This window comes from Chiloscyllium punctatum, chromosome 8 (assembly GCF_047496795.1).
Source record: "Chiloscyllium punctatum isolate Juve2018m chromosome 8, sChiPun1.3, whole genome shotgun sequence".
NCBI classification, from domain to species: Eukaryota; Metazoa; Chordata; class Chondrichthyes; order Orectolobiformes; family Hemiscylliidae; genus Chiloscyllium; species Chiloscyllium punctatum.
In genome coordinates, this window is record NC_092746.1 from 121,730,921 (window position 1) to 121,758,889 (window position 27,969).

The 27,969-nt window shown below is 43.3% G+C and overlaps 1 protein-coding gene across 2 annotated transcripts in view; it reads right to left on the minus strand.

The window, feature by feature from the left end:
- Window positions 1-9,875: 9,875 nt before the first annotated feature.
- The window catches only part of vill (villin-like), a 105,728-nt gene continuing 87,634 nt past the window's right edge, over window positions 9,876-27,969 (minus strand). For both annotated transcript variants that reach the window (XM_072576374.1, XM_072576375.1), the window contains exons 15-20: window positions 26,403-26,548; window positions 25,833-25,977; window positions 22,369-22,557; window positions 14,868-14,942; window positions 13,881-14,129; window positions 9,876-13,396 (exon numbers count right to left, since the gene is read on the minus strand). In XM_072576374.1, the coding sequence (XP_072432475.1) occupies window positions 13,283-13,396; window positions 13,881-14,129; window positions 14,868-14,942; window positions 22,369-22,557; window positions 25,833-25,977; window positions 26,403-26,548 (918 nt within the window). In that variant the 3' untranslated portion in view covers window positions 9,876-13,282. The remainder of the gene's footprint in view (window positions 13,397-13,880; window positions 14,130-14,867; window positions 14,943-22,368; window positions 22,558-25,832; window positions 25,978-26,402; window positions 26,549-27,969) is intronic.

Here is a 27,969-nt window from a genome sequence, read left to right on the forward strand (position 1 = left end):
AGGCCATCCCTCTCCATAGTGTCCAAAACAGGAATATTTGTTTGAGAGACAAATAGCCACAGGAGACTTTTGAACTACCTTCTTACCTTTTCTGACAATCACCCAATCATCTTTGTAATCACTTCTCTAAATCCACTAGCCATCTCATTCTGTGTCTCTGAATACACCCAATGGTATTAAGCCTAAAAGGGTTTTAATAGCACCTTTATACAGGTCTTTCTGTTATAAGGCTATAGTGCGACCTCGCACTATAGAAAATAATGCTATGGGAAACCACTATAGAAATCAGGCTGTTGAAAATCATGCTATGGAAAACCTGCTCTATCCCTTCATCAGAAAGTTCATTATCCAAGCACTGTCCACCATTAAGCAATAGCGTTATAGCCAATTCGTCTGGCGAAATGCACATTAAAGAAGAACTGCATGTATAGAAAATAAATGACCTTTCCTTATTCACAAAAATTAATAAGGATGCAAAATAAGATCACTCCTATAAATCTTAAATGAATTCAGCCACTTAGCTGAACGATCAAATTAAAAATGGCTCCTACTTGAGTAGTCCAACAGTCAGCTTCGAATCCTCCGGTAAAATTCCTCCAGACCTGACTATATGAAGGCCTCTCCAAGCTTAAACACAACTCCATTGAGAGGAAAAAAAAACTGCCCTCTGTGATTCCAAAAAAAAGCTCTTTATCGATGTTTTTTAAAAAAAACCCTCTCCTTCAATGCGTATCTTTATTTTAGGGATTTAAAAAAAACTTGACCCATCAATGTGTTGGGCTCTCCAAATGCTCTTTATGTAGAACTCTTTTTTTTAAAAAAAGTAAGTTTTTTTTTCATTTTGTTTAATATTCAATATTGACAAAGAATCACAATTCTTAAATGACTGAAATGTAATAATTATAAAAGAAGTAAGCCTGTAATCTCAGGAGCAGCTGCAATATCCACACTACTCTCAGTCTACCATCCAACTATACTTTGGCACTAGATGGCATTCCCGGTCCCCAGATGTTCTCCCCTAAGGTTTAGCACTTTGAGAAAGCACTTGTGTTATTTTTAGGGGAAATGTAAAGTAATAGGGTGAGGGAATGGGGTTTACTTGGGATACTCTTCAGGAGGGTCGGTGTGGACTTATTGGGCCAAATGGCCTGTTTCCATACTCTAGGGATCCTGTGATAACTCTGTGCCCCTCAGCAAGACGAGTAACGATGACAATTGCCAAATACACCACAAAACCATAATGTCGTGTACAGTGCTGCCAACAAAATGAACATCCCCTTGTAGCCCATTCAGGCCACATTTCATGTACTGTGTACCGAAAGAAGCTTGTAATGTTTACCCTGCCCATATAAGAAAGCCTGGTTATGCAGACGTTGATGAAGCTTTTGGTACTGCACCTCCGCAAGAAGACATTGGCCTTGAAATGGATGTGACAGAGGTTCACCAGATTAAAATCTAGGTTTAAAGTGATTAAATTTTGAGGGACACCTGCATAAATTGGACTTCTTTTCTGGATGTAAGTTTGCTCGCTGAGCTGGAAGATTTCGTCACCCTACTAGGTAACATCTTAAGTGGGCCTCAGGTGAAGCACTGCTGATAATTCCTGCTTTCTACTGAAATGTTTTCATTTCTTTGGGTTGGTGATATCATGTCCTATGATGAAGTCACTTCCTGTTCCTTTTCTCGGGGGTGGTAGATGGGGTCTAACTCGATGTGTTTGTTGACAGAGTTCCTGTTGGAATGCCATGCTTCTAGGAATTCTCATGCATGTCTTTGTTTGGCTTGTCAAAGACATGCACAAGAATTCCTAGAAGCATGGCATTCTGACTTGAACTCTATCAGCAAACACATTGAGTTAGACCCCACCTACCACCTCTTGATAAAAGGAACAGGAAGTGACTTCACCACAGGCAATGACATCACCAACTCAAAGAAACCCAAACATTTAAATAGAAAGCTCGAATTATCAGCAGTGCTTCACCTGAGGCCCACTGAAGATGTTACCTAGTAGGGTGACGAAATGTCTGGACATGAGCCTTCCAGCTCAGCGAGCAAACCTACATCCAAAACCTCAACCTGCGCTACAAATCTTCTCAAACTTTTATTCTCTTGAATATAAACGACTTAAGATCTAAGGTGAAATGTGTTTTAAACTCTTGAAGGACTTGATGGGATTGAGCAAAAGAGAAATTCTTTGCTCTAATGGAGGGTGTTGTAGAAGATAATGGTTCTGAAGGAGGTAATGTTCATATTGTATTAGCTGCACCTATTCTACTGATTGTCAGTGGTCGGAAACAAACCTCCACTCCAGCTTTCAGGGAAACTGCACCCAGCGGTACTAATAATTAAGCAAGGCAAAATTTTGTTTTATTTATTGTTATCATCTTCTATTGGTACCGTACTGTGGTGTACATATTTTCTAATCAATATACACCTCTGGAGCAACTGGGACTGGAATCCAGACTAGCACTGCATCACAGGAGCCCTTTTCTCTCATAATGTATCATCTTCCATTAATCACTTAGATCCAAACCAAAGGAGATTGGTGGCTTTGAACTACCTCAAACATCCCTTCCCCAGTACCACTACCTGCTAAGGTGGCCAATACCACAAGCGGGAAGGGGTATCCAGGGCATTGTAACTGTGAAAAACCTAAAAGTGCTGCCAGACCTCCTGAGCTTTTCCAGTAATCTCTGTTTTTGCTTCTGATTTCCAGCATCCATGGTTCTTTCGGTTTTTCATTTAGTTTTTACACGCTCAGTCTTATTATTGTTAATGGAAATATGGCAGCCAATCTGCACAGAGCAATATATCTCAATCAGCAACGTAACGAGGTAATGGCCTTGTGGTATTATCACTAAAAGATTAATCCAGAGACCCAAGTAAAGTCTAGCGACCTGGTTTGAATCCAATCATGGAAGATGGTGGAATTTGAATTCAATAAAAAAGATCTCTGGCCCATATGCATCAAGGAGGTGAGTAAACCAGAGACTTAGCCAGGTTAGTGTGCAGTAACCTGGGACTAAATCAGGTTAATATGCAATACAAAACACTAGACCAGGCTAATCTGCATTAGCCACACAATAAATCAGGTTAATGTGCAGAGTAAAAACCAGGTTAATATGCAATGATCAGAGATTAAACCAAGTCAATATGCACTGATTAACCAAGTTAATGTATGGTAACTATAGACTAGCCACTGATTAACCAGTTTAATGATTAACCACTGCAAGATGTTGTCAAACGTGAAAGGATGCAGAAAGAATTTCCAAGTATGTTAGACAGTTTGAGCCATAAGGAGAGGCTGGGGTTATTTTCCCTGGAGCGTCAGAGGGGTGACCTTACAGAGGTTTATAAAATCATGAATGGCATGGATAGGGTATATAGACAAGGTCTTTCCTCCAGGGTGGAGGAGTCCAAAACTAGAGAGCATGGGTTTAAGATGAAAGGAGGGGAAAGTTTTAAAAGGGACCTAAGGGGCAACTTTTTCACGCAGAGGGTGGTGTGTGTATGGAATCAGTTGCCAGAGGAAGTGGTGGAGGCTTGTACAATTACAACATTTAAAAGGCATCTAGATCAGTATAATGAATAGTAAAGGTTTATGAGGGATATGGGCCAAATGCTGGCAAATAGGACTAGATTAGTTTAGGATATCTGGTCTGCATGGACAAGTTGGACCAAAGGGTCTATTTCCATGCTGTATATCTCTATGACTCTCTGTCTAATGATGACCATGAAACCATTGCTGATTGCTGGGGGGAAAAAACATCTGGTTCACTAATGCCCTTTGTTCTGGTCTGGCCTACATGAATCCAGACTTACAGCAATGTGGTTGATTCTTAACTGCCCTCTGGACAGTAAGTGCTGGCCTAGCCAGTGATGCTATATCCTGTGAATGAAATAAAAAAAGACAAAGTGTTTTTAGTGATTTTCATTGAGGGATAATTATTGACCAGAAAACATGTTCTTTTCCGAAATAGGGTTGTTAGATATTTTACACCTACCTGGGAGGAGAAACAGGGCGTCATTTAACCTCTGACAGTGCAGCATTCCCTCAGTACTGGTATGAGAACGTTTGACTGGGTTTTGTGCTTTAGTCTCATGTGAATCTTGAATCTACAATATTTTATCTCTGGCAAATATGCTACCCACCGAGTTTGTTTTTTGAATGCTGTTAGAAACAACGTATAACTTTACATTTTCTACTCTGTGTTAGGAAGGGTCTTGTTTCATTTTGTAGAGCTTTTCTTGTGGTTTGGTGTCAAGGGGTTTGGAGGCCTTTGTAATGAGGTTTTACAAATTGTTGTAATGAAAAGATGGGGGCTTAGTAGTTTCACAGAGGAATACAAATTGAAAAATACCATTAGTGACAGTAGTCTAGGGATGGATGAATTGACAATAAAATCTAGAAGGGAGTCAGTGTGCTTGAGTGTGTGTTTAGTAGAGAATGGTTGTAGAAGAGTCTCTCCAATAAGAAATCCTGCAAGACTGCTGGAAACTGTGCTTAGTGAACTCGTGTTTGCTCTAACATTAAAGTGATAATTTAGTTTGCAGGTGTCTCAGGGAGAAAAAAAGTCCAGCTTACGAGAAGCATCTAATGAATGTAGTAATTACCAAAGGAAACAGATTGCAATTGTATCAGCCTAAGCAGCGCATATTGCTGTTCGGATCATGTTGTCTCTTTGCTGGGGTTTTAGTGATTGCTTATTGAGAGTTTGAATCCTTTTCTGGTTTTTGTAATTAAATAGTCCTGATTTTTAAGTCTAGCGTAATATGTGTTCTTTTGCTTGTTCAATCTTGTTCTGTGAGTTGAAAGTACATTGGCAAACTCTTCTGAGCATGTTCAGTTGTAGATCTCTATGATTTACAAAAACATTAGGGTCTGTCAAGCCAGGTTTAATTCTGGGATCTGACTTGTACTACCAAGTGGGTTCATAACAATGTATGGAGAAAGTGAGGGCTACAGATGCTGGAGGTCAGAGTCAAGAAATGTGATGTTGGAAAAGCCGGTCGGACATGTGACATTCATGACGAAGAGCTGTCCTACTCCTTGGATGCTGCCTGACCGGCTGTGCTTTTCCAGCAGACGTTTTGACTTCGTAACAATGTATGTTGCTTCAAATGGAAATGGCGATCGATTTGTTTGATGGAGGGAAGAATGCTGACTCAGATTCAGAATATTCTGCACTTCAATTTTTTTCCATAGTATCTTTTAATGTTTACCAGTGAGCAATCAAATAGAAAGACACTGATGTTAAATATCCACAAGGGAAATCAAGGATTGTGTTAAAGCCAAAGAGGAGGTATGTAAATGGGCCAGAAAAAGCAACAAGCCTGAGGACTGGGAGCAACCTAAAATTCAGCAGAGGACAAAGGATTAAATTGGGGAAGAGAAAATAGAATGGAAATAAGCTTGCGGAAAACATAAAAACTGACTGCAAAAGCTTCTATAGATATGTGAACAGAAAGAAGGCTGGTGAAGACAAATGCAGATCCCTTACAGTTAGAATAATGTACTACAAAGAGATGGCAGACCAGTTGAGCAAATAGTTTGGATCTGTCTTCATTAAGGAGGACACAAATAACCTTCCGGAAATGTTAGGGAATAGTGAGTCAAGCCTGGAGCAGGAACTGAAGAAAACCCTAAATAGTCAGGAAATGGTATTGAAGAAATTGATGGGATTAAAACCAGAAAAGTCCCCAGGGCCTGATGCTCTGCATCCCAGAGTACTTAAGGAAGTGGTCTGAGAAATAGGGAATGTATTGGTGATCATATTTCAGCATTCTGTAGACTCTGGAAGAGTTCCTATGGGCTGGAGCGTAACTAATATAACCCCACTTTTTTAAAAAAAGGGTGAGAGAGAAAATGGGGAATCATAGGCCAGTTAGCCTGATATTAGTGGTGGGGAAAATGCTGGAGTCAATTATTAAGGAGGTAATAACTGAGTATTTAAAGAGCAGTGACAGAATCCATCCAAGTCAGAATGGATTCAGGGAAATCATGTTTGACAAATCTTATGGAATTATTTGAGGATGTGACCAGTAGAGCCAAGAAGAGTGAATCAGTAGATGTTGTGTAACTGGACTTTTGAAAGGCCTTTGACAAGATTCCATACGAGATAAATAAGCAATATTCAAGCTCATGGTATCGAAGGTAATGTATTAATGTGAATAGAAAACTGGTTGGCAGGTAGGAGGCAGAGAGTTGGAATAAATGGGTCCTTTTCAGAGTCACAGGCAGTGACAAATGGGAAACCATTTCAGTGCTGGGACCCACTTATATGTTAATGATTTGACCAAAGAAATTGAATGCAATATCTCCAAGTTTGCAGATGGCACTAAGCTGGGTGGCAGTTTGTGGAGAATGCGAAGAGGCTGCAGGGTGACTTGGACAGGCTGACAGAGTGGGCAAATACTTGGCAAACGCAATATGATGTGGATAAATGTGAACACAGAGGAAGGCAGATTATTATCTGAACGGTGGTATTTCAGGAAAAGCTGCAGTGCAATAAGACGCTGGTGTCATGGTGGAACAGTCGCTGAAGGTTGGCATGCAGTTATAGCAGGCAGTGAGGAAAGCTAATAGCATGCTGGCCTTCTTAGCGAGAGGATTTGTATAGAAGCAGTTATACAGGGTCTTGGTGAGGCCACACCTTGAGTACTGTGTGTAGTTTTGGTCTCCTAGTCTGAGGAAAGACATTTTTGCTATTGAGGGAGTAAAGCATTTGTTGAGGTTCCCATGGTCGGCTGATGGAGAAAGCGAAGTTGCATGGGGTCCACTGGGTACTAGCTAGATGGATTGAGAGCTGATTAGGCAACAGGAGACAGCGTACTAGTGGAAGGGAGTTTCTCAAAATGAAGAACTTTGACCAGTGGCGTTCCACATGGATCTGTGCTGGGATCACTGTTGTTTGTGATATACATAAATGATCTGGAGGAAAGTATAGGTGGTCTGATTAGCAAGTTTGCAGATGACACTAAGATTGGTGGAGGAATAGATAGTGAAGGGGACTGTCAGAGAATACAGTAGAATATGGATAGATTGGAGAGTTGGGTGGAGAAATGGCAGATGGAATTCAATCCAGACAATTGCAAGGTGATACATTTTGGAAGATCCAATTCTAGAGCAAACTATACAGTAAATAGAAAAACCCTGGGGAAATTGATGTACAGAGAGATCTATGTGCTCAGATCCATTGTATCTTGAAGGTGGCAACGCAGATGGATAGAGTGGTCAAGAAGGGATACGGCATGCTTTCCTTCATCAGACGGGGTATTGAGTATAAGAGTTGGCAGGTCATGTTACAGTTGTATAGGACTTTGGTTTGGCCACATTTGGAATATTGCATACAGTTCTGGTCACCACATTACCAGAAGGATGTGGATGCTTTGGAGAGAGTGCATTGGAGGTTCACCAGGATGTTGCCTAGTATGAAGGGTGCTAGCTGAGTAGATTAAGATTATTTTCATTAGAAAGACAGAGGTTGAGGGGATCCTGCTTGAGGTCCACAAAATCACGAGAAGTATAGACAGGGTGGATAGCAAGAATCTTTTTTCCCCAGAGTGGGGGACTCAGTCTCTAGGGGTCAAGGTGAGAGGGGAAATGTTTAGGGGAGACAAGTTCTTTACACAGAGGGTGGTGGGTGCTTGGAGCGCGTTGCCAGCGATAGTGGCAGAGGCGGGCACAACAGTGTCCTTTAAGATGATAGATACATGAATGGGTAGGAGCAGAGGGATACAGACCCTTAGAAAATAGGCAACAGGTTTAGATAGAGGACCTGTATCAGCACAGGCTTGGAGGGCTGAAGGGCCTGTTCCTGTGCTGAAATTTTCTTTGTCCTTTGAGTCCAGTGAAGGTTCACCCAGACTGATTCTCAGGATGCCAGGACTGACATATAAAGAAAGGCTAGAATGTCTGGGCTTGAACTCACTGGAATTTATAAGAATGAGGGGGATTTCAATTAACATGTAAAACCCTGATGGGACTGGACAGGCTAGATTTGGGGAAAAAGTGTTCTTGATGTTGGGGAAGTCCAGAACTAGGGCTAAGAATAAAGGGTAAGCATTTAAGACTGGGATGAGGAAGGATTTCTTCACTCAGAGTTGTGAATATGTTGAATTCCCCAACACAGGAAGCTGTTGGAGCCAGGTCATTAAACAAATTTAAGGGGGAGCTAGACATGGCCCTTGTGGCTAAAGGGATCTAGGGGTATAGATGGAAAGCAGTCATGGGGCACAGAAAATAGGTGTAGGAATAATCCATTCGGCTGATTATGTAATTTCAATGTTTCTATCCCCTTCATCACCTCTAACAGTATATCATTGAATATTTAAAAACTCCTCTTCCCAAGCATGTTACATGTACTAATTCCTCTGAAACTGAGTGACTTGCTGGGTCATTTCAGAGACCAGTTCAGCATCAATCACATTGCTTGGGTCTGGAAACACAAGTAAGCCAGACTAGGGAAAGATTTCCTTCGCTGAACGATGTTAGTAGACCAGACAAGGTTTTAAATGACAGGTTTTCAATTCCATTTCATTTAATTGACTTTCACTAGCTACTGTGGTGGAATTTGAACCCATGTCCCCACTAGCCTGGGTATCTGTCCTTTAATCCAGGAACATTACTTTGGTTAGATGTCAAGTGCTGGAAATAGCATCAGAGAATAGTGCAAACTCATGACCAGGTTCACCAGCAGAGACTTGAAAAAACTCAGGAAAGAAAAATTGAGGTTTTCAGAATCATGGGTTATTATAAAATGTTTCTGCTGATAGTAAGGTGGACAATAATTGGAGATAATTGACAAATGAACCAGTAGGAAGAGGAGAAATCTCTTTGTAATCTGGAAGCAGTTTCAATAGGAAGTTTCAAGACAGAATTAAATGAATACTGGAAGAGGTACAGGGCTATGGGGGAAACAGCAAAACGTATGGCAATAATTGGGACAGCTCTTTCAAAAAATCTAGAATTGGTACAATAAGCTGAATTGTCTCCTTCAATGCGGTTTCATTCCATAGTGTGCCTTCTTTCCTTCAAAAATCCCAACTAACCTAGACCTGAACTCTCATCTTTGTCTATTAACTTCCATTATCCTCTCCATGTCAATCCTATTTCCAGTAAATCACTGACTTCCCATTCTGGTTCCAATGTCAGCCATTTCTACTAATGGTTTCTCTTTGAATACTGTTCCTCTCTCTTTTGAGACTGCCAGTATCATCCTCCCTTCAAATAAAATTGTTTGTCTTCATCAATCTGGCAAATTACTGTCCCATCTTCAACCTCGTTTAATTCTCTAAAGTTCTTGTCTGCATTGTCTCAAATCCATTCCCACATCTCCAGAAGCTGTACTTTTGAATATACCTCCTCCAGCTCTTATCAAAGTCACAAATAACATCACATGGGGCCGTGTCTAATCCTGGCCTCTTGAATCTCCTTGAATTTAACCACTTCACCAGTTTAGCTGCATGACCCCTGAAGTCTGATATTCTCTTCCTACACCTCACAGCCTGAACTTCACCTTCCTCCTTTAAGTCTCCATAAAACCTCTTTCTTTAACCAAACGTTCAACTATATGATGTAAACCTGCTTTTTGAGAAATTCTTTCACGAAGTGTGGGCGTCACTGGCTGGCCAGCATTCAAAGCCCATCTCACATTGCCTCAGAGAAGGTACTGGTGAGCTGTCTTCTTGAATTACTGTAGTCCATGTGGTTTGTGTCTACCCACAATGCTGTCAGTGTCAAGTTTTGATTTGTAACACTTGTGTGAAGCACCTTCAACATTTATTACGTTAAAAGCACCAAATAAATTGTTGCTGATTCAACAAGGATAAAGAGAAATCTCATTTAAGAACCTAAAAAAAAACTACAACAAACATTTCAATCACAAATGTTTTTTATTACATAAAACTGGTCTGGTAGACATATCAACCTCTCAGATCAGCCGAGATGGAGAGAATGAGGAAGCGTAGAGTTTAATTAGCAATAGGCATTTCCCAATAGTGGTTTCCAGATGGAAACCCTGACTGCTTGGGATAGCAGAGTTGGAAGCGTCCCCTCCCATGCCCCTTGACCAGCACCCTTGTCAGGTTCTGGTTCCATGAATGTAACCATGGCACCTGGAAGCCATTTGTGCTGCAACAGGCCCTTCGTCCTCAGTCATCGATAAATTGGCACTTCTTAATGGTCAATGTGGTTTGTCTTTGGGACTTGCCAATCTTCCAAAAGTGGCCTCAAGTCTCCAGAAATTGAGGAACAATCCCTTGGACATCACCATGGCTAACCCCACTGAAAAAAACCAAGTGGTTCTAAACAAAGTAATGCTTTACTTCATTTCAAGTGAAAACATTTTGGATGTAAAATCTTTTTGGGACTGCAATACTTTCTTTTGTTATAAAAATATTGGAGAACGGGGCAAGGATAGATAACTGACAGTCAAGAGAAATCCCATTGGATGACAAAACACCTACCCACTTTCCCTGGAAGGCTGACCAACGGCAAGAGTGAGGACATGTCATGTGTTAATCCTCTAGAAACACATCCAATTGAGTTGGTGGCTCTTTTGACCATCTTATGGATCTGACTAGACTAGCATTTATTGCCCATTCCTGATTTCCCAAAAAAGGTAGTGATGATCAGCCTCTTGGACTGTTTCAGTCCATGTGGTGTAGGGACACCCACAGTTGTTAGGCCCTAAGTTCCAAGATTTGATCCAGACACCGTGAAGGAATAGATATACAGAGAAACCCCAATTATCCGAATATCAATTATCCAGATTTTGAATTATCCGAAGATGATCTCAAGGTCGCGATAGAAACATTACAGCATAGAGGTGTTACCAACACTGATCGCGTCTTTTGTTTACAATGATTAAAAATGAACTTGGCTGACTGAAATGCTGACGAGAACAGTCCTGGGCATTGATGGGAGCCAGGCACCGTCTCCAAATGACTGACCACCTGCCCTTTCTCTCTCTTCCCATACTTTACCTGGAGTTCTACACAGGGGTGTACCCTAAACCCCTTCCATAGATGATCTCTCCAACATTGTCCTGCACAGGACTAAAAGTGGAACCTATCAAAAAGTGGCAGTAAAAAGGCGTGTGTGTGTGCTATTTTGACACTCACCCTGCCAAAGGTAGCAGCAGTCTTGCTGTTGGTGTCCAGCCTGGCTGCCCTGGACAGGGTGTGGGGGGCACACGGGGGGCAGTCGGATGAACAGTAGATTAGGCAAAAGGGGTGAGGGTGGGGTTGGACAGGGGTGGAGGTGGACATGTCGCGGGGAGTTGGACGGGGGCATAGGGGTGGGAGTGGATGGGGGGAGTTGGAGGGGCGGACGGAATTGGGGTTGGGTGGGGGGCTCACATGCGGTGTGCTGCTACCTAGTCTCTTGAACTGGGAGTGGACTTACCAAGTACTCGCTGTGTCAATCCCATTGAATTGAGATGGGGGGGGGGGGGGGGGGGCGGGTGGTGGTGGTGAAAGGCTTCAGCAATGCTGCAGGTCCCTTACACACAAGTGTGTGTCTGCTCAGAAACAAACCCTGAGACAGAGAGGGGGAGCAAGGCAGGCAAAGCGAGGAAAAAGGAAACTTCAGAAAAGTCCGAGCCCCAGAGGAGAGGCATTCAATCAATTAACCGAATAATCAATTATCCAGATGAAATATTGCCCCAACCCCCATCTCGTTCGGATAATTGAGATTCCTCTGAATTTCCAAGTTATTATCTTGCATCGTTTGGTTGGGTACCCCTTAATTGTCTTTCACAATTCAATGAGAGTATCTGGATCTATTAGACCTGATGGTGCCCAGCAGACCCCATTGCCCTGGTCTTCCCTTGGATAGGAGAGGGCTCTATGCCCTGAAATGGATGGACACATGGTGACCATTTCTCCTTCTCCATGCACCTCTAACACCCCACTCTGCCACTCCTTAATCCAACCTGGAAACTTGACATCCCAGTCCTTGCCCAAACTAGAGAAGTTTACACATTCTACTCAATCTTCTGAAATACAGTTTCAAAATTAAAGAGAAGAAGAAATACAAACTCAAAGGAAATGTTGCAAACAGTGAAAGCAGTGGCATTGGATATTGCTGCATGTGTGTTGCTATTGGGGTTATTTATAGACTAATGGCCCATGGGGAACTAGGTTGACTGCTCACAGGAAGCCCTCATCATGTTGCCATCTCTCCTACTGGATTATTTTGCTGTTTCCTGTACCCTGCATTTCACACTTTATTTCTTTCTCATGACACTGATTTGTTGCTGACTCCAAAAGGTGGTTGGCACAATGATGATCACCCTTCTGGTGCCTCCCACACCAGTGGCCATTCACCATACACATGACTTGAATCCCAAGCTGCCTATTTGAACAGGTAGTGTTGGTGGTGCATGACAGCTCATTTGCGGGAGCCTGGGCTGGGAGGCAACATTTACAGTTACAATAATGCTGTCAACTTGGAGCTGCAGACAGGAGCAGTGGAAGATCCGACATTTTCTCCATCACTTGACTGACCAGGAATCTCACCATTCTTACTACCTGCTATTGGCAGGTGTTGGAAGGATTTATATGTTAATACTCAAAGTGTTTGGCCCCATTATGAACGCACTTTCCGTGGCCATCATGTATTGGGCTGGGACTCGAGCCTGGAGACTCTGGTTCAGAGCCCGGGATGTCACACATGACACCACAGGTCATCGCGCCTAAACTGGATGGAGTCTCTATGACCTGCACAAGCCTGCACTGTCATTAGGCGGTACTTTATAATAGCTTGGAGTGTGATCCCTTTCTTAATAACAATTTTCCCAACCACCCATTCCCTCATGCTGCCCTGACTCCTCCACTGCCTCTCCTCCCATTACCTGACCTCAGCCCATTTGGCTCAGTATTTGGTGGTGATCAATCTGGAGTAATGGCACATATAGCAACCAGAGGCAGCTTTAATGCTGAGAGATTTGGCAAATAAAGTCTTCCCAGGATCAGTAAAGTGGATCTGGGAACTTGCAGCAGCAAACTGTCTCACTAATCTCTCCTTGGACGGTTTCTTTTCCTTGATTTTGGAGCATCCAGGGAAACTCTTTCAATAAAATGTAGACTATTATATTATTGACCTTTTAGAATCTGCGGCATTGCACAAAGAACTTAAAATTTGCAAAACAAAAAAAGAAAAAATATATGTATATCTGACTTCTATTTTCTAATTCCAGCCCCAGTTGACAGAGACATTACAATCTTGTCAATTAAAACCGAAGATGTTGCGGAGCCCAGACAGAGAGTCGGAAACCGTTCAGAAAAGGTTCTTCTGTTTCTTCAGGACCTTCTGTTTCCAGGAAGGGCACTCTTGAAACTGGTCCCGTGTCATTCCAAAAACATCCATAAAGTCTGTGTCAGACAAGTATTGCTGCAACAGAATCAAATGGCATACTTAAGTCAGAGAGGTGACAGTGGCAGAAAATGGTGGCAAGTAGTTGTTGAGCAGGGCACCAATTAATAACACCAACATGCATCTCTTTCCCTGCCTTTGCCTTGTCTAAATCTTGGTTCGCACAACCTCAGTGCACAGGACGAGATGATTCAGCTCACTGCCTGTGCACCAGCATTTTTGAAAGATTTATCCAATCATCCCCACTTTACAATGGTTCTGCAAATTAAACAGCACCCAAGTTATCCTGATTTAGCAAACGTCCAGGTCATTAGCTGTTTCACTGTGTAGATGCTGTCTGACCTGCTGAGTATTTCCAAAATGGTCTGTTTTGATTCCAGGTTTTCCTATTTTCTACCTCGGCTTAGCAAGAACCATCTGGTTTAACAATCACTTTCAAAGATTGGCACTCTTTCACTGCCAGATCTAATATCCTCTGTAATGCACACCAGTTCTTGCTCACCTCTCTCTTATCAGCGTCCACACCCTTGGGCAGCTCATCTGCTGCTTTGTTCATCAGTAACTCCGGTGGGAAATATTCCTTCCCATTGACAATGGTGGGTCCAGAGGATGTGGCAGGAGGAGCTGCTCTGGCACCTCCAGACGTTTGGGTGGCAAAAGGTGACGATGCAGAGGCCGAGGGATGGGAGAAAGCTGAAGATGGCGCAGGGCTGTGGCCTCCTTTTTTGTTCAGATCCATGTCATTGAGGTCCTGGATGTGTTTGTGCAAGAAAAATGTCTTGTCATAAAAAAAAGCTTCATTTTGTTGAAAATATGAATAATTAACAGAATGAACATAATCTGGAGTTCAGGAGTGGGTCCTTTCCCAGCTGTCACCATTTCAGTCTTAGTAAACATTCCAATCTTGGGAGTTTGTTCATGGGGACTGTGTGTTTAGGGATTTTGGCCAGTCTTCAATTCAAGGTTTTGTATCTTTTACTTTTCTCACTCTCTGAATCCCGCCTTCATCGCATTCTCACTGTCCCTCATCTTCCCCCATTTCTTCACTCCCATTCATTATCTCCCTTCAGTCTCACACTCTCCCATATCCTTTTCTCTCTCTTCATCCCTCACTTTTCCTACCTCCCATTTTCCTTCTCCATCTCTTCTTGGTTTTCTTGGCCGACCCTCTCTCCCTCTTCCTGCAGGTGGGAGAATCTCAGTAAATGTGTGTGCCTGGTTTCTGTTGAGATCAGGATATTGATGAAAATGCCACCCAGACCAGCTCAATAATGGCTTTGTTTACAAGCTGAACTCCCACTTCCTTGACATCTCAAACTCCAGTACCCTCTGCCCTGCCCCATTCTTGGAATTTGGAGAATCCAAAGAGTAGACAGAGAGTGACAATTCCCTCATTAAAGATAGTCCTCTTTCTATGTGCTAAGCTGTAGTTAGAACAGAAGGAAAACACTAACATGTAAACAATAATCAAACTATTGGCAACACTCACCACAGAGATCTGACTGATCCCTGAGACATCTCCCAGGTTATGTCTCATCTGATCATAGGGACTTCCATTGCCAGTCTAAAAAGACAGAGACAAAGTTATTTTCTGTCCATTCACATCTAAATAAATCCTGTTCTAAACCTTCGCTAATGGGTTGGATGAAGTGTGGCGAATGTGTGGGAAAATAGCATAGGTGTGTTTAAGGTGAAAGCAGAATGGGACAGCTGATAGCTTCATACAACAGGCCTGGTGAAGGAAGGCTCAGATATTCCTTCCATGGTCAGGTTTGAAATAGCAGCTTTGAAAACTAGGTTTCCCTTTCTCACCTACAGATGGGGCAAGAGGAGCACTTCCACCTTGAATAGCTCGACAACACTGTGGCTCACACTTAGAGTCCAAACTCCAGTTACAATACAACAATAAGGCAATATCTGTGTACTGATGCGTGAAGTGATACACTGGGAAGGAAGAATGAGGAGGGACAATGGTTCAATAAGCCACGCCAACAGGAGTTACAGAAACGCTTGTACCAAAGATAGCACCATACGAGGCAGACTTGAGAAAGCTTTTTACTGTACTTATACAATGGAGTATACGTGACATTAAAGGATATTCATTGTGTGTGCAGATGAGGCATTAAAGGCAGCAGGACACCTTGACAAAGCTGATAATTAAACAGAGAGCTTCTGGAATTTATTGACTGAAATAGAATACTGCAGCCAGGAAGGTCTGTTAAGCCTGTGTTAGCCACTGCTTTAGGCCCAACTAGAGAATGATGTCCATTTCAGTGCACTGCTTTAGGAAGGATGGCCCTTGGGAAGGCCTTTGAAAGAACATAGAGGAGAACTTACTGGAACCGTACTGGGGCAGGGGCAGGGACCTGAACAGACCATAGAGGAGAACTTACTGGAACCGTACTGGGGCAGGGAGATATCTAGATATGTAATAAGGTCAGACGAGTAAGGATCATTCCCTTTGAAGCAAAGACTTGTAGGGAAGGCAATAGCCTAGTGGTATCATCATCAGGCTATTCATCCAGAAATACAGCAAATATTCTGGGGTCCTGGTTTTGAATGTGGAATTTGAATTCAATTAAAAAATAGTTCTGGAATTAAGGATCTACTGGTGACCATGAAACCATTGCCAATTGTTGGAAAACCCATCTAGCTCACGAATGTCCTTTACGGAAGGAAATCTGCCATTCACATCTGGTCTGGCCTGCACTTCACTCCAGACCCACAGAAATGTGGTTGACTCTCAACTTTGATTTGATTTGATTTATTGCAGTCACATGTACCCAAGTACAGTGAAAAGCTTTGTTTTGCGAGCAGTATAGGCAGCACGGTGGCTCAGTGGTTAGCACTGCTGCCTCACAGCGCCAGGGTCCTGGGTTTGGTTCCCTCCTGTCTGTGTGGAGTTTGCACATTCTCCCTGTGTCTGCATGAGTTTCCTCCCACAATCCAAAGATGTGCAGGTCAGGTGAATTGGCCATGCTAAATTGCCCACAGTGTTAGGTGCATTAGTCAGGGGTAAATATAGGATAGGGGAATGGGTTTGGGTGGGTTTCTCTTTGGAGGGGCGGTGTGGACTTGTTGGGCTGAAGGGCCTGTTTCCGCACTGTAGAGAATCACATTATAGCAAACAAGGACATACCGATCATAGGGCACTTAGACAGAGCGAGGTATACAGGTTATGGCTGCAGAGGCAGTCAGCAAAGCTGGAACAACATTATTTGAAGTTAAAGAGTCCACTCATCTGTCTAATAATGGCAGGTAAGAAGCTGTTCTTGAACCTACTGGTGCATGTATCTCTAACTCCTGCCTGATTGGGGCCGAGCAAGCCATTGTATCAATTGCTACAAAGTCTCAACAAATAAATGGACCTGAACAGACCAGCTGGCATCAACCTGCTGGGCGGCACGGTGGCACAGTGGTTAGCACTGCTGCCTCGCAGCGCCAGAGACCCGGGTTCAATTCCCGACTCAGGCGACTGACTGTGTGGAGTTTGCACGTTCTCCCTGTGTCTGCGTGGGTTTCCTCCGGGTGCTCCGGTTTCCTCCCACACTCCAAAGATGTGCAGGTCAGGTGAATTGACCATGCTAAATTGCCCGTAGTGTTAGATAAGGGGTAGATGTAGATGTAGGGGTATGGGTGGGTTACGCTTCGGCGGGGCGGTGTGGACTTGTTGGGCCGAAGGGCCTGTTTCCACACTGTAAGTAATCTAATCTAAAACCTATGCACAGGAAAGAATTATGGCAGAAAAAACCCTGTCAACCCTGCAAGGTCCTCCTTACGAATTTGTTCTCTGATGAAGTGACCAGGAAGGTTGATGAGGGCAAGGTGGGAGACGTAGTCTATATGAATTTCAGTAAGGCCTTTGATAAAGTTTCACATGGTAGGATGCTCTGGAAGGTTAGTTCACACAGAATCCGGGGGAGCTGGCAAATTGGATTTACAATTAGCTTGATGGTCGGAAGCCTAGTGTTACAGTGGAAGGATGTTTGTTGGTCTGGAGGCCTGTGACTCGTGGAGTGCCTCAGGGGTTAGTGCTGGGCCCATTGCTGTTTGTTATCTATATCAATGATTTGGATGGGAATGTACAAGGGCATGATTAGTAAGTTTGCAGATGACGCCATAGTGGACAATGAGGAAGGTTATCAGAAATTGCAGCAGGACCTTGATCAGCTGGGGAAGTGGGCTGAGAAATGGCAAACGGAGTTTAATATACATAAGTGTGAGGTCTTGCATTTTGGAAAATCAAATCAAGGTAGGAGTTTCATGGTGAATGGTTGTGCCTTCAGGAGTGCAGTGAAATGGGGGACCTTGGAGTTCAGGTGCATGATTCTCTGAAAGTGGGATCATAGGTAGACAGGGCAGTGAAGGAGGCTTTTGGCACACCAGCCGTCATCAGTCAGGGCATTGAGTATAGAAATTGGGAAGTTATGTTGCAGTTATACAGAATGTTGGTGAGGCTGCACTTAGAGTATTGGGTTCAGTTTTTGTCTCCTTATTATAGGAAGGATGTTATTAAACTGGGAAGAGTGCAGAAGAAATTTACAATGATGTTGCGAGAACTCAAGGGTCTGAATTATAGGGAGAGACTGGGCAATTTTGGAGAAGATTTGTAGCTCAGCTTGTGGATCAGATTGTATGTTTGCTCACTGAGCTGGTAGATTTGATCTCAGATGTTTCATCACTATGCTAGGTAACATCATCAGTGAGCCTCCGGTGAAGTGCTAGTGTTCTGTCCCACTTGCTATTATGTGTCGTGGTCTGTTGTGGTGGGTGATATCACTTCCAATTCTTTTTCTGAGAGGTTGGTAAATGGGGTCCAAATCAATGTGTTTGTTAATGGAGTTCCGGTCACTGCCAGACGAACCAAGGACACAAACACCTGACAGCACCAACTCCATCAGCAAGGACAGCATCCTCAAATTAGTAGATCTGTGCCTCACAGCCCACTTCACCTTCAACAAGACCTACAAACAAATCAATGGGATGCCAATGAGATCACCAATATCAGGACTCTTAGCAGAAGCAGTTATGCAGAGGTTAGAAAGAACAGCCCTTCCCACCATTCAGCCAAGCTTTGGGTCCACTATGTGGATGACACCTTTGTCACCACGAAACGCAACACAGAAACCCACAAAGACAAACAACTTCCATAATGGTATAAAGTTCACTAAACACAAACAGAACAACAACAAACTCCCTTTCCTCAACATCACAATATAATGCAAAGCCAATGGAGAGCTACAGACAAGTCTTAACAGGAAAGCCACACACACTGACCAGATGCTCAACTACAGGAGCAATCATCCCAACACCCACAAACAGAGCTGCTTCAGGACATTATTTAAACGAACCACAACACACTGCAGCACCCAGTAACTAAAAGAAGCCAAGGAAAAACACCTGTATAGTGTATTCAGGAACAACAGGTACCTGATAGGCACAGTCCACCAATTCATACACAACAGACCTAAACAAGGTGACACAACATGCCCAGAAATTCGAACTGCCCTGCCATACATTAAAGGCATCTTGGAGATGATGACTAGACTACTCTGGCCCCTAGGCATCATGGTAGCCCACAAACCAACCATCACACTGAAACAGCTCCTGATGAATTCAAATGTACCAACAACCAGCAGAATGAATGTCATGTACAAAATACCCTGCAAGGACTGCAACAAACATTACATTGGACAGACAGGCAAGAAACTAGCCAACAGGTTACATGAACATCAACTAGCCACCAAAAGACATGACAAATTATCACTGGTGCCCTTACACACAGATGAAGAGAGACACCAGTTTGACTGGGACAATACATCCATCCTAGGACAGGCTAAACAAAGACATGCACAGGAATTACTGGAGACCCTAGAGGCCTGGCATTCAAACCTGGATATACCCTGTCCTGCTGGCAGGGCACAGTCAGGAGGGAGTTGCCTCTGGGAGTCTTCAACATTGACTCCAGAACCCCATGAAAATCTGATGGCTTCAGGTTAAACACGGATTAGGAAACCTCCTGCTGATTTCCACAAGCACCAAGGGTGGCAAGGGCATGAACTGTATTCTGGGAGGGGAAATTCATTGTCCACCACTAACTGTGGCTTGGCACCCGGGTCAAAATCCTGGAATTCCCTCTTCAAAGGCATTGTGGGTCAACCTAATGGAGTCACAGGAACTCCATTAACAAACATATCGATTTGGACCCCATTTACCAACCTCTCAGAAAAAGAACCGAAAGTGATATCACCCACCACAACAGACCAAGACAAATAAATAGCAAGTGGGACAGAACACCAACACTTCACCAGAGGCTCACTGATGATGTCACCTAGCATGGTGACGAAACGTCTGAGAACAAACCCAACAGCTCAGCGAGCAAACGTAAAACCAGAGGGTGGACAAGTTAGGACTTTTTTCTTTAGAGGGAAAGAATAAAAGGGAATCCGAGGGGCAACATTTTTACACAGAGGATAGTACGCATGTGGAATGACCTGTCAGCGGACGTGGTTGAGGTGCGTACATTAACAACATTTAAAACGCATTTGGACAAATGTATGGAAAGGAAAGGTTTAGAAGGATATGGGTCTAGATTACAGTGGTGCTGGAAAAGCACAGCAGATCAGGCAGCATCCAAGGAGCAGGAAAATCGACGTTTTGGGCAAAAGCCCTTCATCAGGAATTCCCGTAATTTTGATTTTCCTGCTCCTCGGATGCTGCCTGACCTGCTGTGCTTTTTTAGCACCACTCTGATCTAGACTCTGGTTTCCAGCATCTGCAGTCTTCACTTCTGCCTTAGAAGGATATGGGCCAAGTGCAAGGAAATGGAGTTAGCGTGGATGGACATTTTGGTCGGCATTGACCAGTGTGGGCCAAAAGGGCATGTCTCCATGCTGTAGGACTCTCTACTAACATCTGGCGGCTAGTGCCAAAATTGGGACAACTGTCTCACAGACCAGTCAAGTAACAACCTGACATAATCATACTCATGAAATCATAGCATAAAGACAATGTCCCAGACATCACCATCAAGCATTCCTGGATATACCCTGTCCTGCTGGCAGGGCACAGTCAGGAGGGAGTTGCCTCTGGGAGTCTTCAACATTGACTCCAGAACCCCATGAAATCTGATGGCTTCAGGTTAAACACGGATTAGGAAACCTCCTGCTGATTTCCACAAGCACCAAGGGTGGCAAGGGCATGAACTGTATTCTGGGAGGGGAAATTCATTGTCCACCACTAACTGTGGCTTGGCACCCGGGTCAAAATCCTGGAATTCCCTCTTCAAAGGCATTGTGGGTCAACCTACATCATATGGATTCCAGCGGTTTGAGAAAGCAGCTCACCATCACCTTCTCAAGAGCAGCAAGGGATGAGCAATAAATGCTGGCCCAGCCAGCAACACCTACACCCCATGAATGAAATGCTCTGCTTGAAAATATTAATAGGGGCTTAAAAGTAACTTACAAAAATATTTAAAGGGCACAATTTTACAGGGTCAAAGGCAAAGAATAAGGGAGTTGGACAAATGGGGTAGGTCTCTGAAACAGCCAGTACAGACATGATGGTTTCCTTTTGTGTCATAAGGTTCCATGAATATAAGACAGGCGCTTCAGGGGAAAGGCAGATAAATTAAACTTAACATTTTAAAGAAAAATTCATCATTTTACTATTTGAGGACACTGAATACAGTGAAGGTGATAGAAATGCTATTTCGATGCTGTCGAGGAGTCAGATTGTCACTCGGCTTCTTTCTTCTTATCCTTCCCACAGATTCCACATTTCTACATTTCTCTCTTAGACTTTCAATTTGGGTCCTTTTGGAAACACGGAATGTATCAGAGCTGTGCTGTAAACTAAACCCTTTTAAACACTAAATGTGGTATTTTAGAGTCTGTGGGTTCCAAAGGCACTTTGAAAGGGAAAGAAGTTAAGGAGTGAGGGAAGACGGTGGGAGATAGCTGGATTAGTGGTGCTGGAAGAGCACAGCAGTTCAGGCAGCATCCAACGAGCAGCGAAATCAACGTTTCGGGCAAAAGCCCTTCATCAGGAATAAAGGCAGTGAGCCTGAAGCATGGAGAGATAAGCTAGAGGAGGGAGTTGCAGTGGGAGAGGGACTCCCTGAGATTCTTGTAGAGAGAGGAGGAAAACTTCTTCAAGGCAGGCATCCTTGCAAGAGGATTCGCAGTAGGGTTAAAATCAACAAGGTAAAAACAATCACTGCAGATGCTGAAAATCAAATACTGGATTAGTGGTGCTGGAAGAGCACAGCAGTTCAGGCAGCATCCAACGAGCAGCGAAATCAACGTTTCGGGCAAAAGCCCTTCATCAGGAATAAAGGCAGTGAGCCTGAAGCATGGAGAGATAAGCTAGAGGAGGGAGTTGCAGTGGGAGAGGGACTCCCTGAGATTCTTGTAGAGAGAGGAGGAAAACTTCTTCAAGGCAGGCATCCTTGCAAGAGGATTCGCAGTAGGGTTAAAATCAACAAGTGGGAGATAGCTGCCTGGGGCTTTGTGTTGAAAAAGGAGCCATGTGACTGGAATCGGTTGAGTCAGCTGCTTGGGAGGGTCATCAGTGAGAGTGACTGGGGTTAGGAATTAGTGTTGAGTCAGTGGGGCAGTTTTATAGTGAGCTAGTTGGAGCAGTTTTTAATTTCTTTAACTTTTTCTGGTTGACCATTGAGGCAAATGAGTTGGAACTTCTTGAACTCAAGAGTCAGAGACTTTTTTTAAGACAGTTCCAGACAGCAAATAATTTCCCTTCAGAAGTTTAAATTTCCCAGGCAATTCCCTCAGAGTCAGTGGATCACACATCCAAAGAGATCTCGAAATGCATCTTTCGGGATGTAGTTAGCCTCCTACTGTCTGCAAACTGAATAATCTGGGTCAATATCTTTACAAAATGTGGGGGAGTATTTATTTTCAGTCAATGGCACGCAAAATTCAAAGGTTACCAAACAAGTGGCTCTTTATAAGCGATGCTTGACTTACACTCCATTTATGTGAATCCCAGGCATTGAACCACCCAGTAAAGGTCAGGGGTTCACAGCCTTGCTTTACAGTGATGATGGATGTACCCAGGTCCCGATCAGCTGGGTGGGTCTGAAGGTACTCTAGTGCCATCATCTCAGCCTGTTTCTTCTCATATTCGTTGGCTGACCGGCCGATCCACAAGAACAGCTACAAAACAGAGAACACAAAAAAAAACAAATTAAGTTATGATGATGCTGTAGTTTTAAGAGCTTATTTTATCCTGGTTTCTTTTGAGAAAGAGATGAATGACAGGTGAAGAGCTTGCTACTGAAGATCTGGCTCCTGAAGATCACTTGTGTAAACAACTTGGGAGACCTTGTTTTTTTTAATGCAGCCTGAATGGGTGTGGCCACCTCACCCAGGTCAGGATTTCAGGATAGCATCAGAAGCTATTGGGGTCTCAACAGAGTTGGAAGCTTCAGTGCATGTCGCCTGGCTGCTGCACTCTGAGTTTTTTCTTGATGTTTTCTTCCTCCTGGATGGGAGAACTGCATGTGAGAATCTGCGCCTGAATTTTCTTTTTTGCCAAGGATGTGTTTATGGGATGTTACTGCATTGGAACAATTAATTAGTAATAGTTACTGTATCTATTTTTCTGTTAAGTTTTCCAATAGGGCTGTTATTCAGAATTCCTCTCTTTCAGTAGTTGTACATTGACTATGGTATTTAAGTGAATTATGCTTTACTTAAAGTTGAGCAGTTTGACCAGCCACATTGCATCTGGAACAGACACTTCACATTTGCTTTGAAAAAAAAAGATAAAGTTAAGGTCTCAGCTTCCTTCTTAAAAATATTTTGAGGGAATCCGGTCTGGTCCATTATACATTTTAAACCCTCAGCTGTTAAAACACCAATGAGGGATGTAGGTGTGAGGAAAGGCAACCCATACGAGGCCTTGATAAGCTAATGGTGAAATGGGCATCTTCCATCTTGAGACCTGAAGTTAGAGATAGTACAATGGATTAATTCTTAGGATGAGAGGGCCATGTCATGGAGAGATTGAGTTGACTGGGTGAGTCCAAAAATGAGAAACATGAAAGGTGATTGCACCGAGACGTTTAAAATTGTAGAACCTGACAGGACAAATGCTGGGAGAAATCCCCAACCCCAGCTGGAGAATAGAGATGTAGGGGCTGAAGACTTAAAATAAATGTTGGCCTGTTCTTTTTTGACTCTTTCCTGGAGTGTGGACATAATAGACAAGACCAACATTTGTTGCCCTTTCCTAATTACCTTTGAAACAAGGGCCTTGCTAGGGCCACTTCAGAAGACAGTTTAAGAGTCAACTGTATTGCTGTACATCCGCATTCGGCAGACTTTCTTCTGTAAGACCATTAAGAAACCAGATGTATTTTTACAATAGTGGATGACAGTTGCCATGGCCATTATCGTTACTAAGACAAGATTTCAATTCTAGGTCTTAATTTGTTGTGCATGCATTTGTCTGGCTCTGTGGATCATTAAGTGTAGGTAATACCATCAAGATCATCCTCTCCCCTTAGAATATTCTCATTAATGAGAAGAGAAATTTGTTAGACCATAAAACGCAAAGAGGTACATGAACCTCTGGAATTCTTGCTCCAGAGAGCAAGTGGAAGTTGAACCAATGAATATATTCAAGGTCAAGATTAAAAGATTCTTGAGCATTAAGTGTTGATGTAGAATATCACCATGATTTGTGGGCAGCACAGTGGCAGTGGGCGGCACAGTGGCACTGCTGCATCACAGCACCAGAGACCCGGGTTCAATTCCCACCTCAGGCGACTGACTGTGTGGAGTTTGCACATTCTCCCCGTGTCTGCGTGGGTTTCCTCTGGACGCTCCGGTTTCCTCCCACAGTCCAAAAATATGCAGGTTAGGTGGATTGGCCACGCTAAATTGTCCGTAGTGTTGGGTGAAGGGGTAAATGTAGGGGAATGAGTCTGGGTGGGTTGCGCTTCAGCGGATCGGTGTGGACTTGTTGGGCTGAAGGGCCTGTTTCCACACTAAGTAATCTAATGATTATAATGAATGGTGAAGGTTGGAAGGGTAAAACAGTCTACTCCTGCCACTGTTTCTTCAGTCCTTAAGTACTAGCGTTGCAATTAGAGGAAGTGGCACCCATTTCATGAAAAAGTGAATGTGTGGGGGCGATCTAATAGAGTTCTGCACTTTTATAACAGGGTGCCATCCAGAAAGCACAGAGGAAATGTTTATATTTGTGGGGGAGACAAGAACTGTAGATCACAATTATAGGACAGTCACTATAAATCCAGTAGGCAACTCAGAAGAAACTTTGTAATTCAGAGAACAAATGTGGAATTTGTTGCCTCATGGAGTGGTTCAAACAAAAAGCAGAGGTACATTTACAGGGAAGCATGAAAACTCATTAGGGAGAAAGGAATAGCAATTGTGCTAATATCCATATCGTAGTTTAGGGAGAATAAAGCACTGGGTAGTAATTGAGAGGCTCAACCCAATCTGAGGATTGAACTTCATTAAGCTACTTTCAAGTGTTAGTGACTGTGAAAATATTGTCATAAAAAGTCATCCGATTCACTAATATTCTTCACGGATGAAAATTTGCCGTCCTTATCAAGTCTGCCCAAGTGTGATTCCAGTCCCACAATAATGTTGCTGAAGGACTTCTTTCCCTCAATTTTTACAACAATCATCATCATGGTCACTACTGCTGATGTGAGGAGTCTGAGACTAGTGTTATAATCAAAATGTATTTATTGAATTTAAATCCACTATCTGCTGTAGTAGAATTTTAACCCACGCTCTCAGAGTATTAGGCAGAGTCTCTAAATTATTAGTCTAAACGCATTACCACAAAACTATTATCTGCCCACCAGTAGCCCTTATATAGAGATATGTCAGTCATTTGGGGTTCCAGCTCAGGATTACTGTGTAATGATCCTGTGTAGATGAGACAGTTTCATGCTTGACTGAAAGATCAACTTTCCCACCTTGGTGAAGGGAAGGTTCTAGATCTAAGGAGAAGATTCCTGAAATGAGTCATCATCGTCAACAGAAGCAGTAAGATGGTGAAACTAGTTGGAGGAGAGAATCAAATTCTTCCAGTCTTTTAAAAAAGTACTGGACCTAGAGTTAATGGGCCAAAGGTTTTGGGCAATGCACCCGTTTGCTGAGCTTCTGTGGAACTGACATAGTCAGTCAAGATAAATACACCAGTGCCCTGCCAAATCACAGGCCTGCTCTATCTCATTGGAGAGACAACTGGCGGTGCTTTAACCTGAAGGTGACCACACTTCAGATAAAGGGAGGCAATGAGATGAAGAGCCCTTCATAGTAACCTCAACCACTTTGGGTATTGAATCCATGCTGGTGGCATCACTTTACATTGCAAGTCAGACATCCAGCTAACTGAGCGAACCAAGTCTGTAATGATAGTGAACAATTTCTAAATCTGTTTGTACCTCTTCCCATGTGTCCAACAACATGACGTCATCTTCATCAAGGTCCTCTTGAGTGAAGTCATAAATTTCAGACATGATGAATCGCCCAGTCTGATTGGAGCATTCAAAGAGGCGAGGGTCATAATCACATTTTTCTTCTTGAAACCTTGGGTTCAGATAAAGAGTTGTCATTGACCAACACAGACTGAGATCCAGAGAGCAACAGTGAACGAAAGAGAGTCATCACAGACCAGTGACATCCAGAGAGTGAGAGAGAGAGGCATCACTGACCAACACAAAGTGAGATCTAGAGAGAGAGAGAGAGAGAGAGAGAGAAAAGGAGACACAGTCATCAATGATCAATACAGAATTAGGTCTGTAGAGAGAGAAAGAGAGACCAAAAAAGAGGCATTGCTGACCAACACTGATCAAGTGAGAGCCAGTTAATTAGGTATTGCAAAATTGATTTCCTAAGAAGTCACTAAGTTAGCAGGTGGTTCTAATTGTTACTGTTTATTTATCAACTTTGAGAGAATGTCATACAATTGCAGATAGCAGTCACTGCGTTTGATCTTGTCTGGTGGTTCTTACCTTTTGTCACTTACGTAACGCCCTCTCCCTCCCAGTGCTGCCCAGAAATCTGGAGGTTCCTGAGCCTCCAGAACAGTCTGCTTCTCTCGCTTTGACAGATTGTTAGCCACCGTCTTGGCCATCTCACGCTCATCGCCACTGCAGCCCTGGAACAACCAGTCAAAACAAAAAGCTATTCAGTAAAGCTCAGCTCATGAAAACACCGCTCCCCAGCTCCTACCTCATGCTGAGTCCCCTTCATACAACACCTCAATGTTCACTGGCCTCCAGTTATAAAACTTTGATTTTAAAATTCTCATCCTTGTTTTCAGTTCCCTCATTGGCCTCACATCAGAGCCACAGGCTTCAATCTTTATTATATATCAAATAGACTGTTACTAGATATTTCAGAACGTGGCCAGACCGGACTATTTATTCCCTCAGAGCTCATCGCCTGTAACTCTCGACTGCCTGATGAAGGGCTTATGCCCGAAACGTCGATTTCGAAGCTCCTCGGATGCTGCCTGAACTGCTGTGCTCTTCCAGCACCACTAATCCAGAATCTGGTTTCCAGCATCTGCAGTCATTGTTTTTACATCCTAGAATTTACAACTGCCCTCCCATTAGTGGCTGAGAGGGAGGGCCTGTGAGATTTATTTTCCCACCCAGCCTTTGTATCAATTTTCTGAGAGGTGTAGGTAATGGGGTCTGCTGACCTGCCCACTTCATGTTCCATTGAGGTCTATAAGTAGCCAATTAATGACCATTTTGGAAGGTCGAACTTGAATACTAAATATAGGATCAAAGACAGGATTCTTAGTAGTGTGGAAGAACAGAGGGATCTTGGTGTTTAAGGACATAGACCTCTCAAAGTTGCCACCTAAGTGGATAGGGTTTTTAAGAAAGCATATGATTTGGGCTTTTATTAACAAGGGGATCGAGTTTAAGAGCTGTGAAGTTTTGCTACAGCTCTACAAGTCCCTGGTGAGGCCACACTTGGAATATTGTATCCAGTTCTGGTCACCCTACTATAGGAAAGATACAGAAGCTTTGGAGAGGGTGCAAAGGAGGTTTACCAGGATGCTGCCTGGACTGGAGGGCTTGCCTTATGAAGAGAGGTTGACTCAGCTCGGACTTTTCTCTCTGGAGAGAAGGTGGAAGAGAGGTGATCTGATCGAGGTATACAAGGTAATGAGAGGAATGGATAGAGTCAATAGCCAGAGACTTTTCCCCAGGGCAGGATTGACTGGTACAAGGGGTCATAGTTTTAAGATATTAGGAGAAAGGTATAGAGGGGGCGTCAAAGGAAGGTTCTTTACACAGAGAGTTGTGAATGCATGGAATGCGTTGCCAGTGGTGGTGGTGGAAGCAGAGTCATTAGGGACATTTAAGTGACTGCTGGACAGGCACATGGAGAGCAGTGAATTGAAGGATGCTTAGGTTAACTTATTTTATTTTACTTTAGGATTAACCCTTGGCACAACATCACGGGCCAAAGGGCCTGTTCTGTGCCGTACCTTTCTATGTTCTATGTTTCTAAAGGCCTCTGCTATTGCTGGTTAAATCCGAGGGGAATGTTTACTGTATG